Below are 19,071 nucleotides of genomic sequence, written 5' to 3'. Positions count from 1 at the left end.
ATGCCGGGAGGACCGGTGTCGCCGCCGTGGCAGGAGGGCGCTCAAGGGAAGTGGAAGGCTTCTTAGCCGGCTTACCTGACGCCATCGACCCCAAGGAAGGATCAGGCGGTGTGGAGGTAGTCGGTGCCGACTTTAGCGGTGCCGTCGATGGTGTGGCAGACTCCATGGCAGATCCGGTGCCAAAAAGGATGTTCTGCTGGATCTGCCTATTCTTTAACGTACGTTTTTTTAAGAGTAGCACAGCGGGTGCAGGTGTCAGCCCGGTGCTCTGGACCCAGGCACTGTAAGCACCAATTGTGCGGGTCAGTGAGAGAGATCGGGCGTGCACACCGCTGGCACTTCTTAAAACCCGGCTGAGGGGGCATGAATGGAAACACGGCCTCCGCAAAATCAAACCCGGAGGCCTGTATGTTGGCAACAGGCCCCGCCGGGGCCGGCTAGAAAAATAAAGGAAAAGACAAATTAAAGAATTTTTTTTTTTTGTAGACGAAAAAGAAACCCGAAGGGAAAAAAGCAAAAAAGGAAGAAAATTACGCGAGCGGGAAGGCAAAGTAGAAAATTTCAACAGCCATTGAAAGCACATGCGTCTTCTTCGCTCCGCGGAAACGAAGAAACTGGGGACCACGCTCTCTTCCGTCGAGCGGGAAGGCACCCGCGCATGCGCAGTGCGGTCAACTAGAACTTTCTAGTTAAAAGTGTCCGTACCGGGGCTCCGTCGGTGACGTCACCCATACGTTAAGAATATCTGCCTGCTTGTCCTGGGATAAAATATAATTTAGAAAGGTTGTAAAATGCTGTGGGGAAAAAAACAACTTAATAATGGCATCTACTGGCTAGTTTATTCAGCAGAACTAGTCAGAGTAGAAAATTATTTAAACCACCACCCCATGTGCGGCCACCAGAAAATTACATGGCCAACATTTTCTGCCAACAAGATACAGTATAACAAAGGAATTGGGTTTACTTCAGTACATGTCGTCATACATGTACAAAGAAAAAAAAATAAAATTTAAGAAAGATTTGGTACTGAACACATTCATGAAACTCACTTTTTTGTTTACAGAATATCTTCAGAAAATAGCCCAAAAAAGCATTTAAATCAAAAAGGGATCTAGGAGCTTTGGGTGGTCTCATCTTGTCACCAAAATGCTGAGAACAAACTGAATACAATTTTGAAAAAATATTCTCACACAATTTTATTTTCAAGATGACCACAAAAGTTCTGGGATGGACTATTATAAATAGCTAGTAAATAGGATTTCTTTATCATACCCAGTAATAAGGAAGAAATGAGGGCTAGAGCTTAAAGCCCAAAAAAGGGGTTCATAAAGTTTTGTTAAGAACAGCCAAGAAATGCTTGCAATCAATCAACTCTCTTAAGTGTAGTAAACTTTTTCAAACATATTCACCAAACTCTGGTATAAAGTCCTCAACCCTATCAAATCCTCAACCCTATCAAAACTTACCCAAGGGTGTTGCCTGCCAGTCTGCCCAGAGTTTCAGAACCAGACAGAAACCATGGAGAGTCACTAGTTCTGCCTGGTCTAGATGTCCTTCCTGCCCCTGAGCCACTGCTCAACTTTGAACTGAAAACAAAAGAAGGTAAATCAGTCATAAAACAATCCCAAACAAGAAAAACAAATCCTGGAATTCCAGGTATAAATGCTCAGGGATTTAGTCTGGCAACATAGCAGCCTATGCAACAACCTTGGGAACTTTCCAAACTAACCTGGCCAGACATGTGCAAAGTACTTTAAAATGAGTACCAGACTGTCTGAACTAGACCAATTTTATCAGCTACTTGATTCTGAAAGCCTTTACAAATTTCACTACTGCTTATAGCACCAATAGGTTGATGTACATATTAAAATAAAACTGAGTTCCTTACCTGTAACAGGTGCTCTCTGTAGAAAGCAGAAAGTTCAGCCACATAAGCATTTCCTACGTAACTGTGAAAATTTTTAGTTGGCTTTCTATAAGCATGCACAGGAGTTCCTATATTTGGGCTGCCCTAAAGGAAAGACTAACCAAGTCAACTGCTGCACTGGAAATCAATGGTACTTAAAAATGTAGGGACAAACTTCATGTCCTAGCTTTGCGAATCTCCTCAATAGGTGGTCAGATGGAAATAGAACCACAACAATGTCATTGTCCTAACATCATGAGTTTTGATAAGCTTTTCTAGAATCAGAAGTGCTTGGGCTTAGAAATCTAACAGACTGGAAATTATCCACTTCGTTATAGCAATCCCAGTATAGTAAGGTCTGAAGAAATACAAGGGCTCTTCTGAAATACAAAATGTATAAGGCTTTTTTAACATAAGAACATAAGAACATAAGCAGTGCCTCTGCCGGGTCAGACCACAGGTTCATCCCGCCCAGCAGTCCGCCCCCGCAGCGGCCCAACAGGTCATGACCTGCCTTAATCACCAGAAGGGGCCCCCTTTGCCCCCTAGGTTTGTCATCGAAGTCCTATCTTCCCATCAAAGTCCTAACCCTCCGGCCTTGCACCTGCATGACCTGGTGAGCTGTCTATACTTATGCAACACCCCAGCACCTCCCTCAGTACCCCACGATCCCCTTTTCCCTAAGGAATCCGTCCAATCCCTGTTTGAATCCCTGTACTGTACTCTGCCGGATCACTTCCTCCGGGAGCGCATTCCATGTGTCCACGACCCTTTGGGTGAAGAAAAACTTCCTTGCATTTGATTTGAACCTGTCCCCCTTCAGTTTCTCTGAGTGCCCCCTCGTACCTGTCGTCCCTTTTAGTCTGAAGAACCTGTCCCTGTCTACCCTCTCTATGTCCCTAAGTATTTTGAAGGTCTCTATCATATCCCCCCTGAGCCTTCTCTTTTCCAGAGAGAAGAGCCCCAGTTTATCCAGCCTCTCGGCATATGGGCAGTTTTCCAGCCCTCTTACCAGTTTTGTTGCCCTCCTTTGGACTCTCTCAAGAACTGCCATGTCCTTCTTGAGGTGCGGCGACCAATATTGAACGCAGTATTCCAGATGTGGGCGCACCATCGCTCGATACAGCATCATAATGACTTCCCGCGTCCTGGTTGTTATGCCCCTCTTGATGATGCCCAGCATCCTGTTGGCTTTCTTCGAGGCTGCTGCACACTGTGCGGATGGTTTCATGGATGGATCCACTAGCACACCCAAGTCTCTCTCAAGTCTGGTGTCTCCCAGCTTTCCCCCCCCCCCCCATTTTATATTCAAACAACGGGTTCTTTTTCCCTATGTGCATGACCTTGCATTTATCTAGGTTAAAGCGCATTTGCCATTTGTTTGCCCAGTCCTCCAGCTTATCGAGGTCCCTTTGCAGTTCCTCACACTCCTCCATGGTCCTAACTCTGGCGCAGAGTTTGGTATCGTCTGCAAATTTTATAACCTCACACTTTGCCTCCGTTTCCAGGTCATTGATAAATATGTTGAAGAGTAGCGGCCCCAGCACCGATCCCTGTGGCACAACGCTCGTGACTCCCCGCCAGTCAGAATATTGGCCCTTTACTCCGACCCTCTGTAGTCTACCTGATAGCCAGTGCTTGATCCATCTATGTACATCCCCGCCCACCCCGTGGTTCCACAGCTTCCTAAGCAGCCTTTCATGTGGCACCCTGTCAAAGGCCTTTTGAAAATCGAGGTAAACGATGTCTATGGGTTCCCCTTTGTCCACGTGACTGCTTATTCCCTCAAAGAAGTACAGAAGGTTTGTCAGGCACGACCTTCCCTTACAGAATCCGTGCTGGCTTGTCCGCAGTAGGCCATTTTTCTCGATGTGCTCGCAAATGCTGTCCTTGATTATTGCTTCCACCATCTTCCCTATAACTGAAGTCAGGCTCACCGGCCTGTAGTTCCCGGGGTCACCTCTCGATCCCTTCTTAAAGATAGGTGTGACATTCGCCAGTTTCCAGTCCTCTGGTACCTCTCCAGTTGTCAAGGATAGGTTGCAAACATGCTGGATTGCGCCCACTATTTCCTGTCTTAGTTCCTTTAGAACTCTTGGGTGGATCCCGTCCGGTCCCGGAGATTTGCCGCTTTTCAACCTGTCAATCTGTTTGAGGACATCCTCCCGACTTACCTCTATATGCCCCAATTTTTCGGCCTGCTCCCCATTCATGAGATCCTCTGAGTCCGGTATATTGGACGTGTCCTCGCTCGTGAAGACCGACGAGAAGAACGTGTTCAACCTCTCAGCTACCTCTTTATCCTCCTTAATCACTCCCTTCCTTTCCCAATCATCCAATGGCCCCACCTCCTCTCTCACTGGTTGCTTCCCCTTTACGTAACTGAAGAATGCCTTGAAGTTTTTCGCCTCCCTGGCCAGCCCCTGCTCGTATTTCCCTTTTGCTTTTCTAACCTCTCGGTGGCATTCCTTTTGGCATTTCCTGTGCTCCTGGTGATTTTCTTCCGTTGGGTCCCTCTTCCATTTCCGGAAGGCCACTTTCTTGTCACTGATTGCCCTCTTTACTTCAGGTGTCATCCAAACCGGGTCTTTTAGCCGCTTGCTCTTATGGCCTTTCCTGAAACTCGGGATATACAGTTTTTGCGCTTCCTGCAGTGTGTCCCTGAGAAGGGTCCAGGCGCTCCCTGCAGTCTCCATCTTAATGCCGTTCCTGAGCTTCCTCCCCACCATTTTCCTCATAGCAACATAGTTCCCTTTCCTGAAGTTGAGCGCAGTTGATGCGGTCCTCCCCACTATGGGTGACCCCCTTTCTAATGTGAATCTGATCACGTTGTGATCACTGTTGCCTAGTGTTCCTCCCACTTCTACCCCTCTTGTAGGCCCCCCTAATCCGTTAAGGATGAGGTCAAGAGTAGCACCCCCTCGCGTCGGTTCCTTCACTAGTTGCTCCATGAAGCAGTCCCTCACAGCTTCTACGAATCCTGCTTCCCTCGTGGAGTTGGAGTGACCCGTACTCCAGTCTATCCCCGGGTAGTTGAAGTCCCCCATCACTGTTACACTTCCAGTCCTGCATTCCTGTCTCAGTTCTGCTTCCAAGTCGTGTCCTATTGTTTCTGACGCACCAGGCGGGCGATAATACAGCCCCAGCTTTATGTCTGCATTCTTCTTTCCTGGCAATTTGACCCATAGCGATTCCAGCTCCTCTGCCTTTGTTGCCGTATCGATCCCAATGAGTAGATATAGTCCTTTATATACAGCGCTATGCCTCCCTCCTTCTTGTGGGTCCTGTCCCTCCTGTAGAGCTTGTACCCTGGCAGCGCCACGTCCCATTGATTTTCCTCTGTCCACCAGGTTTCTGTAATTCCTATTATATCCAGGTCCTCCCCCTTGGCCATGACTTCCAGTTCACCCATCTTAGCCATGAGGCTTCTTGAATTTGCGTATAAGCACTGTAGGTCCCAGTGTTTGTCCTCCACCTCTGCCTTTACCTGGGCCGCCTTCCCTTGAGTCTCGGGCCGTTTTCCCGCTCCCGGTGCCTCTGCTGTGCCCTCCGCCTTTACCCTCGCAACTCCCTTCCTCCCCATGTCCCCTCCACCCCACCTCCCCACTTTTCCCCGGGGAGTACCAGCCCCCTCCCATGCTATCGTCCCCTGAGCTTTGGTTTGTTCCCCCTTGCCTTATGGCTCCCCTTTGCCCTGTGGCTCCACCTTATTGCCTTCTGTTTGCACCCTGGTGCCATCTCGCCCCCCTGAATCCCCTGTTTTCCCCTTCCCCTTAGGCTTCTCCCAGCAAGTTGTTACCTGGTGTTTCCCTCGCTGTCTGATCACGAGTTCCATCGGTCCCCCGTCCTCCTCCCTGCAGTCAGCCCGTTCAGCATCTTTTCTGGATACTGCTGTCCGAAGCGTCATCAGGTCAGCTGTCGGCTTTCCCCCTCTCTGTAGTTTAAAGCCCTCTCGATCTCCTTCTTTACGTTGGCTGCTAGTATTCTTGTTCCCGCCGTGCTCAGGTGCAGGCCATCCCGCCTGTAGAGCTTGCTCTTTCCCCAGAAGGACGACCAGTTCCTCACAAAGTGGAAGCCCTCCTCCTTGCACCACCTCCTCAGCCACGCATTCACCTCCTGGAGCTCGGCCTGCCTCCTTGCATCTGCCCTCGGGACCGGCAGGATCTCCGAGAATGCTATCCTCTGTGTCCTCCATTTCAGCTTCTTTCCCAGGACCCTGAACTGGTCTGTTAGCGCAGGCATGCTGAAGTTCCTCCGGCTCACATCATTTGTTCCGACGTGGACAATTACCGCTGTCTCCTCGGTTTCAGCTCCGTCCAGGATCCTCTCGATTCTGTCGGCAATGTCCTTTGTCTTGGCCCCTGGGAGACAAGTCACCAGCCGGTCCTCTCGACCTCCGGCAACGTGACTGTCCACCTCCCTCAGGATCGAGTCTCCCACAACAATTGCAGTCTTTCCCTTCCTCAAGAGCCTCCTCTGCCTCAGGTCCGTGTCCATGGTGAATCTCGGCTCTCCTCCCTCGGGGTCCTTGGCCTCCTCCGCCCTCCTGGCCTCTCCACTAGGTCCATCCTCCGGTGGGTCCTGGCTCTCGTCTGATGACACCTGTCTGGGCTGCTACTGGTTCTGCTCCTCGACCCTCCTGTAGCTCTCCTCGATGAATCTCTCAAGGTCCCTCACCTGATCTTCAATGAAACTGTTTCCATCTGGATCCTCAGACGCCTGGCATGGCTCCTCTGAAGCGGGCTGCCCCTCCAGGTCTTGAACCCTGGCCTGCAATCTCGCGACCTCATACCTCAGGCCCTCCAGCTCCTGGCACCGGCCGCATATGTACTCCCGCCTTCCCGAGGGGAGGTAGTCGTACATATGGCACCCCATGCAGTATACTGGAAAGCTCTGGTGTATTCCGGCTGCCTCCATTTCTATCTTATCCGCTCCGCTCTCCGGTCTCCCTCAGCTCTCCGCTCCGCTCCTTTAGTCCGTCTGTCTGCTCTCCGCTCTCTCGTCTGCCTGCTCTGCTCTCTCCTCTCTGCTCTCTCCTCTGGCTCTCACCACTCTGGTCTCCTCTTTTCTGTTGGTGTCCTCACTCCCTCGCTCTCCCTCTGCCTGCTGCTGCTGTGTCCTCTCTCCCTCTGCTTGGTGCTGCTGTGTCCCCTCTCCCACTCTCTGCCTGCTGCTGCTGTGTCCTCTCTCCCTCTGCCTGGTGCTGCTGTGTCCCCTCTCCCACTCCGCCTGCTGCTGCTGTGTCCTCTCTCCCTCTGCCTGGTGCTGCTGTGTCCTCTCTCCCTCTGCCTGGTGCTGCTGTGTCCCCTCTCCCTGGTGCTGCTGTGTCCCCTTCTCCCTCTCTCCGCCTGCTGCTGCTGTGTCCTCTCCCCCTCTGCCTGGTGCTGCTGTGTCCCCTCTCCCTCTCTCCGCCTGCTGCTGCTACCTTTATGAATATGCAGCACGAGGAAAAAAAAATGTTGGCAGAACTGGTTTATAGAAAGAACCAAAATACAGTATAAAATATATTACTTACTGAATGGGGCTGGAATGATTACTGTATATACTCAAATATAAACCAAGATTTGGGGGCCAAAAAATGGGAGTCTCGGTTTGTATTCGGGCCAGCACCCAGAGCCCACATGCCCCCCCCCCCTCCCAGACTTGACGCAGGCCTCGGCCGAGCCACCAGGCTCTGCACCCTGTCCCCCATCCTGCCCTGTCCATTGTATGTCCTCTCTGCTGATATCTTGCATGTTGCGCCTTCCATGTGACCTGAATACCTGGAATCCCTGGTGGTCCAGAGGTGTAGCGGGCAGGAGCGAACTTTCCGTGCTCCTGCCCTACTGCTAAACCCTACTGCTGCGAGTTCTGGCTTTAGCTGTACCGAGCAGGAGTGCACTTTGGCACTGCTGCTCGGCGCTGAGCAGCTTCCTGAATGGCTATGGCAATTCATGGGAGCCAATTAGGAAGTCACTCAGCGCCAAGCAGGAGTGCATAGGAGCACACTTTGGTGCTGCTACTCAGCACTGAGTGGCTTCCTGAATGGCTGTGGCGAGAACAAAATCTTTTCCAGAGAAAGGAAAATGGTAAAACCAGAGGACATAATTTGAGGGGTGGTAGATTCAAGAGCAATATTAGGAAATTGTATTTTATGGAGAGGGTGGTGGATGCCTGGAATGCGCTCCCAAGAGAGGTGGTGGAGAGGAAAACGGTGACCGAGTTCAAAGAAGCGTGGGATGAACATAGAGGATATAGAATCAGAAAATAATATTAAATATTGAATTAAGGCCAGTACTAGGCAGACTTGCACGGTCTGTGTCTGTATATGGCTGTTTGGGGGAGGATGGGCTGGAGAGGGCTTCAATGGCTGGGAGGGTATAGATAGGCTGGAGTAGGTTTTGACGGAGATTTCGGCAGTTGGAACCCAAGCACAGTACCGGATAGAGCTTTGGATTTTTGACCAGAAATAGCTAAGAAGAAAAAACTTTAAATTGAATCAGGTTGGGCAGACTGGATGGACCATTCGGGTCTTTATCTGCCGTCACCTAATATGTTTATATATGTCCCTGCTTTTCGCTTGCCGCGGTCTGTCTCCAATAACCCACAACTTCCTATTTCCGCCCAGGTGAACCAGAGCAGATGGAAGGCATGATGGGGAGGCCACGGACAACACTGCTGAATCGCTGCCAGACTTTCCGGTATGACGGCGACATTGGACCGGCGTGGGAGGGAGGACACGTGGGCTCTGAGAAGGGAAAGTTCGGAAGCATTGTCGCGGGCCACATAAAAAGGTCAGGCGGGCCAGATTTGTCCCACAGGCCTTGTGTTTGACACATGTGCCCTACAGCCAAACTTTGCATAATCATCAAAATTGAAAACATCATAAATGTGGTTAAAGACAACACAGCCTGAAGTTCAGAAGGGGACAACCACCCGGGGACCCCTAAACATTACACAAGTGAACAAGAATGTATTTCTTAGTGAGGCTGGTCAAAAACAGAAATCCAGCTTACCAGTTACTGGGCAGGCGGCCTACGAATCGGATAAAAAAACAGGGCAGGTGTGTAAACTCCAGAGGATATTTACAAGAAAGAAGATTAGCAAAGGTAAGAAACCTAATCTTTCGTTCTTGTACAATACATCTGGTGTCTACACCTTAGGGACGTATCAAAGCAGTCCCAGCATATCAGGGGGGCCCCGATGAGCCCGCTGCCAGAACTGAAGCCCCACAAGTTGCATCTTGCTTTGTCGCCACATCAAGCCGGTAGAACTTTGTGCAGAGAGGCCCACATGGCCGCCCTACAAATATCAGGAGAAACAGCAGTTGATTCGGCCCAAGAGGAAGCCAGTCATGTGGTAGAATAAGCCCTCACCCCAAGGGGAGGCTTCTTCTCAGTTGACACATAGGCAGTGGTAATCACCGGACGGATCCATCGAGAGATGGTAGCTTTAGAAGCAGGCCTGCCCCGCCGGGCAGGGCCCACCAGCACAAACAGTTGGTCCAAGAAACGGAAGTCATTCGTGGCCTCCAGGTTAGAGAGTTGTGCGGGGACAGAAATCCCACCTGTCCCCTTTGCTTAAGCCCTCCCTCCGACGTCAGCGCTGACATCGTGGAAGACTTCCGGTCAGCTGTGTACTGTGGCAGGACAGGTAGGGAAAAGAAGATGAGCCTCGTGGCTCGAGTGCATCCAACCCCACAGGGATTCCCGCGACCCTAGGGGGTGTCCCCACAGGATCCCCATGACCCGCAGGATCCCCGCGGGTCCCGCAGGATTCCCATCGTCCCCGTTCCCGTGCAGCTCTCTACTCCAGGTATCTCAGAAGGAGACGCCTCACATCCAGAGACCGCAACACACAGTACTTGGACTTGGAGGCCGATGGAGCAAAAGCGGGCAGCCTAACTTCCTGTTTGACATGAAATGCCAAGACCACTTTCAGTAGAAAGGAAGGAACCATCCTCAAGAGGACTGCAGAATCTGTGATGCGGAGAAAGTGATCTCTGCACAAAAGTGCTTGTAGTTCCGAAACTCTACGGGCAAAAGTGACCGAGAAGCCCGAGCTCCCTTTTCTCACCAGCAGCATTTCCTTCCATTCCACTTCCCTGTCCAGCAGCACCTCTTCCCTGCTCCTCCTGTCCCTCTTCCCTGCTCCTACAGTCCAGTAGCACCTCTTCCCTCCTCCCCCTGTCTCTCTTCCCTGCTCCCACGGTCCAGTAGCACCTCTTCCCTGCTCCCCCTGTCCCTCTTCCTTGCTCCCTGGTCCAGTAGCACCTCTTCCCTGCTCCCCGGCCCAGTAGCACCTCTTCCCTGCTCCCCCTGTTCCTCTTCCCTGCTTCCACGGTCCAGTAGCACCTCTTCCCTGCTCCTCCGGCCCACTAGCACCAATTCCCTGCTCCCCCTGCCCCTCTTCCTTGCTCCCCCAGTCCAACAGCACCTCTTCCTGGCGGGCTGCATGTCGGGAGCGCTGGATGCTCGGAGCTGCAGGCGTCGTCCTGAGAGCCTGCCTTGCGGGCGGGCGTCCTTGGCGTTTTCTTCAGTGGCGCACGGTGGTTGCACGGGTGGAGCTGTGCGCCGGGCCTTTTTGGCAGAGTCGGCACGTGTTCTCGGGCTGCCTTCGGGGCTCCATGTCCATGCTGGTTGTCTTGGAGGGTTGTGTCGGGGCGGGGCTCCTGTGCTCAATTCCCTTGTGGTCGGCGCTGTGTTGGGGCTTCTGCTGGGCAGTGACCACTTGGCTTGGCATCGTGCACATGTGAGGAGTGACAGGGTGGCGGGCAGGAAGAGAGCTTGCCTGTGTTTCCTCCAGCGGTTGGTGAGCGAGGACGGGAGGAGTGGAGTGGCCAGAGTGTTCCCTGCCACCGCATTCTAAAATAGAATCCAGCCACAGATCAGAAAACATGGTGGCAGGGAACATTATATAGGATGTATGTCTTTCTTTCTCTCTCCCTGGCCCTTTTCTTTCTGTCTCTCTCCCTTACCCACTGTCTTTTTTTTTTTTTGTTTTTCTCTTTCTTTTCTTGGCTTCTGGCTGGCTGTCTTTATTTCTGTCTATCTCTCTCCCTTTCTGTCTTTCTCTCTGTCCCCCTATCTGTATATCATTCTTTCTCTCTTTCTCCTTGGCCGCTGGCCGTCTGTGTCTTTTTTTCTCTCTCTCTCCTTGGCCGCTGTCTGTCTCTGTATATTTTTTTTTTCTCTCTCTCTCTCCTTGGCTGCTGGCTGTCTGTTTTTCTGTCTGTCTGTCTTTCTGGCATCCTGTCTGTCATTCTTTCTTTCTTTCTATCTGTCTCTCTGACCCTTGTCTGTTTGTCTTTCCTTCTGTCTGTCTTTCTCCTTTTCTGTCTGTCTCTCTGGCCCTCTGTCTGTCTGTCATTCTTTCTTTCTCTCTGGCTCCTTGGCCGCTGTCTATCTGTCTGTTTTTTTTTCCTTTCTCTCTCTGTCCTTGGCTGCTGGCTGTCTGTCTTTCTGGCCCACTGTGTGTCTGTCATTCTTTCTTTATTTCTCTCTCTCTCTTTCATTGGCCACTGTGTGGATGGCTGTCTTTCTTTCTGTCTGTCTTTCTGCCTGGCCCCCTGTTTATCTTTCTGGCTGTCTCTCTGCCTGGCCCCTTGTCTCTCTCCCTGGCCCCCAGTTTTTGTTTGTCTGGCTCTCTGTCTGGCTCCCTGTTTTTCTTTCTCTCTGTCTTTCTGCCTGACCCCTGCTTTTCTTTCCGTCTCTCTCTCTTTCCTTGGCCACTGTATGGATGGCTGTCTTTCTTTCTGTCTGTCTTTCTGCCTGGCCCCTATTTATCTTTCTGGCTGTCTCTCTCCCTGGCCCCCATTTTTTGTTTGTCTGTCTCTCTGTCTTTCTGCCTGGCTCCCTGTTTTTCTTTCTCTCTGTCTCTCTGCCTGACCCCTGTCTTTCTTTCTGTCTCTCTCTCTCTGCCTTGACCCCTGTTTTTCTTTCTGTCTGTCTCTCTGCCTGGTCCCCTGCCTGTATTTCTGTGTCTCTTCTGGCCCCCTTCTCTCTGTCGGCCTCCCAGCACATCCCTCCCTTCAAAGTAGCCCCCTTTCCCTCTCCCCCTCCATTTCCCTGAGCCGTATTTTTTTTTTTACTTTGTAACAGCGGCTGCACACCCCGGAACCGACACTCTCCACTAACAGGAGAGAAAATGCTGGCACTGCCGCTTGAAACCTCCACCCCCATTCTCCTGCCGGTCCACAAACCGCCAAATGTTCCTGAAGACGACCGCGCTGACAAAACTCCACAGTCGCGCGCCTCCAGCCCCTGCAAGCGCCGTGAGGTGTCAATTAGAATACTGCCACAGAAGCACACCTCACGGTGCCAGGACTCACAAATTTTCAAGAGCGCATGCGCGCTCTAGCATTTTATTATTATTAATATATATATATATTAATTTATATATATATATATATATATAATTTATTTATTTATTTTTCTTTACCAAAAGTAAACAGAAATAAAATAAAAAGAACATGAAAATGACTTAAAAGTCACTGATGCAAGAGCGGGAAGGCAACAAAAAAGTTTCAACAGCCGTTGAAACGCGTCTTCTTAGCTCCGCAGAAACTAAGAAACTGAGGGACCATGTGCCTATGTCAGGCGGGAAGGTACTCATACATGTGTGGTGCGGGCTGATCATGAACTTTCTAAACTTTAAATTTACGATTCACTTTTCAAGTGTCCATACCGGGACTCCATCGGTGACATCACCCTTGTGTAAGAATATGCTGCCTGCTTGTCCTGGGATAACAGTATTACTTGGTTGAGAAGGCGATCTTAAAAGGTCTGAAGAGCGATGTGAATCACTTGTAGCTCTAGAAGATTGATGTGGAAAGATTTTTCTTTTATACTTCAAGTGCCCCATCTAGGTGGGCTACCCATCCAAAAATTGAGACATCTGATGTTTGTAACTTCTGATATGGAGGAATATGAAAGAGTAGGTCCCAGGATAGATCTGTCGGTACCAACTACCACTGAAGGGACTGATGTAGCAGGGAGGTGACCCTGGAATTTCTGGTATAGCCAATCTGTGGCTTGAGATCACTGAGACAAGAGTCCACTGAGGCTCTCTGAGGTGAAGACGTGCAAATGGAGTTATAACTGCTGTTGAAGCCATGTGTCCTAAAAACTGAATCATTTGCAGTGATGGTTTGGAGAGGTGAAGTAAAGTATTTAGCCTCTGTTGAGGGAGGTAAGCATAGGCCAGTAAGAGCCCCAATGAATTCCAGATTCTGGGTTAACTGGAGATGGAAATTCTGATAATTGACTGCAAACCCTAGAAGTTCCAGGAGACATATGGTTGAGTTGATGGCTAACTGAACAGCTTGAGGTGACGCCGCCTTGATCAACCAGTCGTTAAGAAACATGAATACATGAAAGCCATAAGAGTGGAGTGTTGCAGCTACTACAACTAAACATTTTGTGAATACCCTGATGCTGATGCTAGGCCAAATGGCAGCACCTTGTATTGGAAACGTCGTGTTCCTATCTGAAAGTAAAGATACTTTCTGTAGGCTGGAAGGATTGGAAAATGCATGTATGCTTCTTTGAGATCCAGAGAGTAGTGCTGCCTGATTTAGGGAAAACTTTTTCGATTCATAGAAACATAGACATAGAAGATGACGGCAGAAAAGGGCTACAGCCCATCAAGTCTGCCCACTCTGCTTACCCACCCCCTGTCTATGCCCTAATGACCCAATTTCCTTATCTTGACCCTCGTAGGAATCCCACATGGGTATCCCATTTATTCTTAAAGTCTGGCACGCTGTCTGCCTCGATCACCTGCACTGGAAGCTTGTTCCAATGATCAACCACTCTCTCTGTGAAGAAATACTTTCTGGTGTCGCCATGAAATTTTCCGCCCCTGAGTTTGAGTGGGTGCTCTCTTGTGGCCAAGGGTCCCTTGAGAAAGAAAATATCATCTTCCACTTCGACACGTCCCGTGAGGTACTTAAATGTTTCGATCATGTCTCCCCTCTCCCTACGATTAACTTTTCCTGCCCAATCGGGCAATTTTTTTCAAACAGCCTAGTGGGTTTATTTTTGCATTCTCTTCACCCACCGTACCCCCCTTTGCCCTCTCCAACACTACACCGATGCTGTGATATAAACAAAAAAGGCTTTTCCTCTCTCTGTTAGGTCCTAGTTTGTGCTTGCTATCTAACACCATCTCTGGCAGGATACACATTTCAAATCTGACATATTGTAATCACAAAACAGAAAATAAATGTTTTTGTTGTCTTGTCATTTTATTATTCAAATCATGTTGGTCCCAAGCTCTGGTTTGTTTGCCTTTTGTTAACTTGCTCATCAGGGTCTCCTGCCCATTTGACGTTTTCTTCTCTCTCTGTGCTCACCACCCATCTTCCATCTCTGTACTTTCCCTTCCACTGCTTTATCTAACATTTCTTCTCCACTGTCTACCATCTCTCTCTCTCCCTGGCTTGTGCCCTGGGTCAAACCTCTCTATTCTCTTCCATGAGCATCTCTCCCTTCCTCCCCTCCATTATCATGTGCAGCATTTCTTTCTCACCCCCTATGCACCATCTCTCCCAGCCCTTCACCCTATTCCAACATTTCTCTCTCTCTTCTCCATGCATATCTCCCTTCCTTCCACCATATGCAAGATTTCTCCTTTTCACCCCTTTCTACCTCTTTGTTGCATTTCTCCCTTCATCTCCTCCATTCCATGTCCAACAATTTTTCCTGTCTCCCCCCCCCTGTGCATTAGTTTTCCCTCCCATCCCCTTCTGCAGCATTTCCCTCCTATCTCCCCCCTCCCCCCATGTGAGACCACAACTTTCAGTCCTTCTAAAGCAGCAGCAGCAATGAACAGGTTGCTCGTGGCCTGCCCACCAGGGCTTCCCTCTACCACCTCATCAATGATAGCGCTGAGGGAAGGCCCTAGCGAGGCAGGTTAGGAAAATCCTATTCAGAGCATTGCCTCTGCCCACCAGACACCGTTGTTGCTGCTGCCACTTTAGAAAGCCCAGAGTTATTGTAAGGACTCACTGAATCAGTGAGTTTGATTTTTCCAACAAAAACGAATCGATTCGAATCAATTCACAGAAGTGAATTGGTGAATCGATTTGAATCAGTAAATCAGACAGCACTAGATCCTTCTCCAAAACGAATCGATTTGAATCAATTCACAGAAGTGAATTGGTGAATCGATTTGAATCAGTAAATCAGACAGCACTAGATCCTTCTCCAAGCCAGTCGTCCTTCTCCAAGAGGGAATAGGGTTCCCAGAGGGAGCATCTGGAATTTCACTTTCACTAAATACCGTATTTTTCATTCTATAAGACGCACCCATCCATAAGATGCACCCCCCTGTAGAGGAAGAAAAACTAAGGAAAAAAATTTCCTCCTCTACAAGGGGATGCGTCTGATGGTCTAGTGCTGGGAAGCCCAAAGCAGCCAGACCACTGTCAAAGGAGCCCGCCTGCAGCCCGAAGCCGCCCACAGCCAAAGGAGCCCACCCGCAGCCTGAAGCCACCCACAGCCCCTCTGTACCTTTTTTAAGTTGCGGTGGTCCAGCATGCTCTCCTGCTGGATGGCTGGCTTTGGTAGCAAAGTGGCACAACGCAGGAGCGTGACCTTTGTGCTTCCTGCCTGGTCCCGCACCGCTCAGTGATTAGCTGAGGTCAATTCTAATCAAGAACTCATCAAGAACTGACATCAGCCAATCACTGAGCAACGCGGGACCAGGCAGGAGGCGCAAAGGTCACGCTCCTACTTCGTGCCACTCTGCTACCAAAGCCAGCCGTCCAGCAGGAGAGCGCATTGGATCACCGCAACTTTAAAAAGGTACCGGGGGGAGGTGTATTCACTCCATAAGATGCACCCACTTTAACACCCTCTTTTTGGGAGTGGAAAAAGTGCATCTTATGGAGTGAAAAATATGGTACGTTGAGGGCACGGAGATCTAGTATTGGATGAAGACCTCCAGTCTTTTTCGGTGTGAGAATGTATTTGGAGTAGAGTCCCTGGCCTCTCTGCAGAAGAGGTACTGATTCGATGGCACTGAGCTGCAGAAGGGCCGAGAGCTCTTGTTGAAGGAGGGCAGTCTGCTGGGAAATGAAAGAAGACTCTTTTTGGAGGTATACTACCACAGGTAAAGAGCATATTCTTGTTTCAGAATTTTGAGAACCCAAGTGTCTGATTTGATGAGAGACCAAAAAAGATGGAAATGTATTACGAGACGTGTTGGAAGTTGGAAAGTTGATCATAAGGCAAAAATTGTTCAAATTGAGTTAGCTGTTGGATTAATGACTTCATATAAGTGGTCATGTAGAAATTATAGGTAAGGATCCAGCTGGTAAGAATGGAATTTTGATAGAGACGTTTCCCAAAATCTTGTCCAGAGTTTTTCCTTCTCTTCACAGAGGAGTGCAAGCATAAAATCTGGAACTGCTAGCTTTCTTAAGTGCAGACTCTACCAAGAGGGATTGGTGTTGCAATTGAGGTTATCAAAACATAGACAAGGTTGTATGCTGTAAAGATAATCCAGCTTCCTGGGAGCCTAGGAGTGGGGCCTCCAAATTTTTAAACATAGTATCTTTCATTGGGTTATGAAAGGATAGTTTCAGACAGTCTTTGGGAATCATCTGATAATCCAAGGCCTCAAAGAGTTCTGTCTCGAGTTCCGACTCAGACTCCATTTTCATTGGAAGAGCCTGACCCATTTGATGGATGAAAAACATGAAAAACAGACTCTACGGAGGTTGTGATTCCTCTGCCGAGATGTCCAGGCACTCAGATTAAGTATGATGAGACAATCTGAATCATATTCTTCGATGCCTGGTGGTGGTGAGGAAAACCATGTCAATGATCAATGCCAGGGCATGTGTTGAGGAGGAGGAGAGTACTAACTGCGATGATGGTGTGTGTTCGAAAGTACTCCTGGATTGTTGATGATGCAGGTCTGACATCCTATGGGAGGAAGAGCTCAGACATCTAGATGTTCTGGTTTTTGACCGGTGTCGATGGGGAGTGTGTGACCTTGCCCTCGATGCCCTTGAGGAGCAATGCTCAGGCTGGTACCAGTGGTGTCTGCAGCATGGAAGTTAACTCTCTCTGCACTAATTCTCTGATCTACTCCTGGATTGACAGTACCGGTACCTTGATAGACAGATACAGTAGGTGGAAAGACATTGGTGACCTCGCTGTCAAGGCACGCTTCTGAGGTGACACCACCTGCAGGGAAGGAAAGCAGATCTCTGGGCATCAATGCTTGGAGTATGTCGATGGAGTCAATGTCAGAGAAAACTCCAACGCTCTTCAAGGTGGGGAAGCATGCTTGCACTTCTCAGTTTTCTTAAAAGGCGTTCCTGATAGAGGCCTTCAGGGTCAGAGACAGCAGACACCCTTGATGTTCCCAATGATGAACCAAAAATTTTTCCTTCTGGAACCAACAAGCCTTCAGGGATCTTTTTGCAACTGGAAGAATGGCTTACAGGATTCCACCTAGTGATCAACATCCAGACACTGGAGGTATCAATTGTGCAGATCAGTGCCCAATATGGTCCTGTTGCACCAAGTGTACTACTTAAATCTGCTAGAAGACTTGGACATCGAGGGAAAAACTGCCGATGCGAGGTCAAAGGACTCAATGATCCAAGGGAAGTCAAGTAGATCGTATACCAAAAAAACGATCAATGCTCCCAATCTAAAAATAGGCTCCACCAGATATAAGGCCCCAAAAACAAAAATGGAAAAAATTAAAGGAACATAAAAAATATGATAACATTTTTAAAGAAAAACAAAATACTTTAGTAAAGAAAGTCAGGAAGAAACAAAACAGGTACAGTTTGATGCACTTTGGAATAACTCCACAGAAAACTGAGAACTGATGTTCCAGCAAACTAACGCTGAACAGGAATAAACCAGTGCACACACAGTACGGGCAGTCTCGAGACTTTTGAAGAAATTTAAAATGACAGTACACTTTTGCAATATCCATACCAGGGCTCCTTGGATGACATCACCCATCTGTGAGAATAAAATGCCTGCTTGTCCTGGGATAACAGAAGTTACCTTGAATTGGTGGTGGTAGCCAAAATCTAATTTTGGTGATGTTCTTTGCACTGTATCTACCATGCTAACAGATAATCTAAATTAGCACAATCGTAGTATGATAATGTACGCACACACATGACAGTTTAAAATCCTAGATTCTGAGATGCTTAAAAAATGACATCTCCTAGTATATTCAAAAGCAAAAGCTGGCAATGTCTTCCAGCTATGAAGAAAAACATTTCTGAAATGTGTTAGCAACAGACTGAGGGATTACTCCAGCCAGAATATGTTTTATTTTGTAATAAACTGTTACAAACCACTCAACTCTATTAGCAGCCTTCTCTGAAATACCTGTACGCTGATTAGAAAACTATCAATTATTTGATTACACAGATAGTTTAAACTAACGCAAAGTGCCTCAGACTCACATTCTGTGAAAGCAGTAAACAATAATACATAGCAGATTACAAGTTCAAGGTAAATTATTCATGTGCTGGAGAAAATTTACTTGGGTTTTGTTAAGAAAATTTTTCATTAAAAGATATCTTTCAGAAGCATTCAAGATGAAAAAAATGACATAAATGCAGCTGAAATAGCTGCAGAATGATTTTTGTTCCATCACAGTGGGAGTTCTACTGGCTTGATAGGAGTATTATAAAATTCATTGTACTTCAAAGATGACCAAAACATTTCAAGAGTTCATCCTAACACAGATTTTTATTTGTATAGAAAAAGAAGAATAATTCCTTACCCATCACTGTTTTCTGATTTACCCAATTCCAATCTGTCAGGCTGCACTGAAAACCCAATTCTGCAGATTCGTCCATCCTAAGATTAAAGAAAATGTTCAAAAGTCAAATAAAGTACAGTTTGGGCCTACACTACCACAAATTAATTAGTCTGATATTATATACTTAGCTAGAAAATTTCAGATTTTTTTTTATCAGCTGAGTAGATTGAGTGTTTTACCTCCAGAAGAAAAGCAGCATGATTTGGTCCCACCACACACTGTTTAATAGTAGCCTGCTCCAATACATTCAAAGGGGGATGACTGGAAAGAAGAGAAAATTAGCACATAACATATTGCAGACTTTAAGCTCACAGATATGAAACTCGTGCATAGAAGAATAAGTACATAATAATGATGATTTCTAGAGACAGAACTTA

General features: G+C 48.3%; 1 protein-coding gene across 8 annotated transcripts in view; it reads right to left on the bottom strand.

The window, feature by feature from the left end:
- The window catches only part of UBR5 (ubiquitin protein ligase E3 component n-recognin 5), a 1,080,924-nt gene that overhangs the window by 986,777 nt on the left and 75,076 nt on the right, over positions 1–19,071 (bottom strand). For all 8 annotated transcript variants that reach the window (XM_033933084.1, XM_033933089.1, XM_033933086.1 and 5 more), the window contains exons 3-5: positions 18,874–18,955; positions 18,656–18,732; positions 1,467–1,586 (exon numbers count right to left, since the gene is read on the bottom strand). In XM_033933084.1, the coding sequence (XP_033788975.1) occupies positions 1,467–1,586; positions 18,656–18,732; positions 18,874–18,955 (279 nt within the window). The remainder of the gene's footprint in view (positions 1–1,466; positions 1,587–18,655; positions 18,733–18,873; positions 18,956–19,071) is intronic.

Source organism: Geotrypetes seraphini, chromosome 2, assembly GCF_902459505.1.
Source record: "Geotrypetes seraphini chromosome 2, aGeoSer1.1, whole genome shotgun sequence".
In the NCBI taxonomy this organism is placed as follows: domain Eukaryota; kingdom Metazoa; phylum Chordata; class Amphibia; order Gymnophiona; family Dermophiidae; genus Geotrypetes; species Geotrypetes seraphini.
The sequence above is the reverse complement of the archived record's forward strand: the minus strand, read 5'-3'. Positions and strand labels throughout refer to the sequence as shown.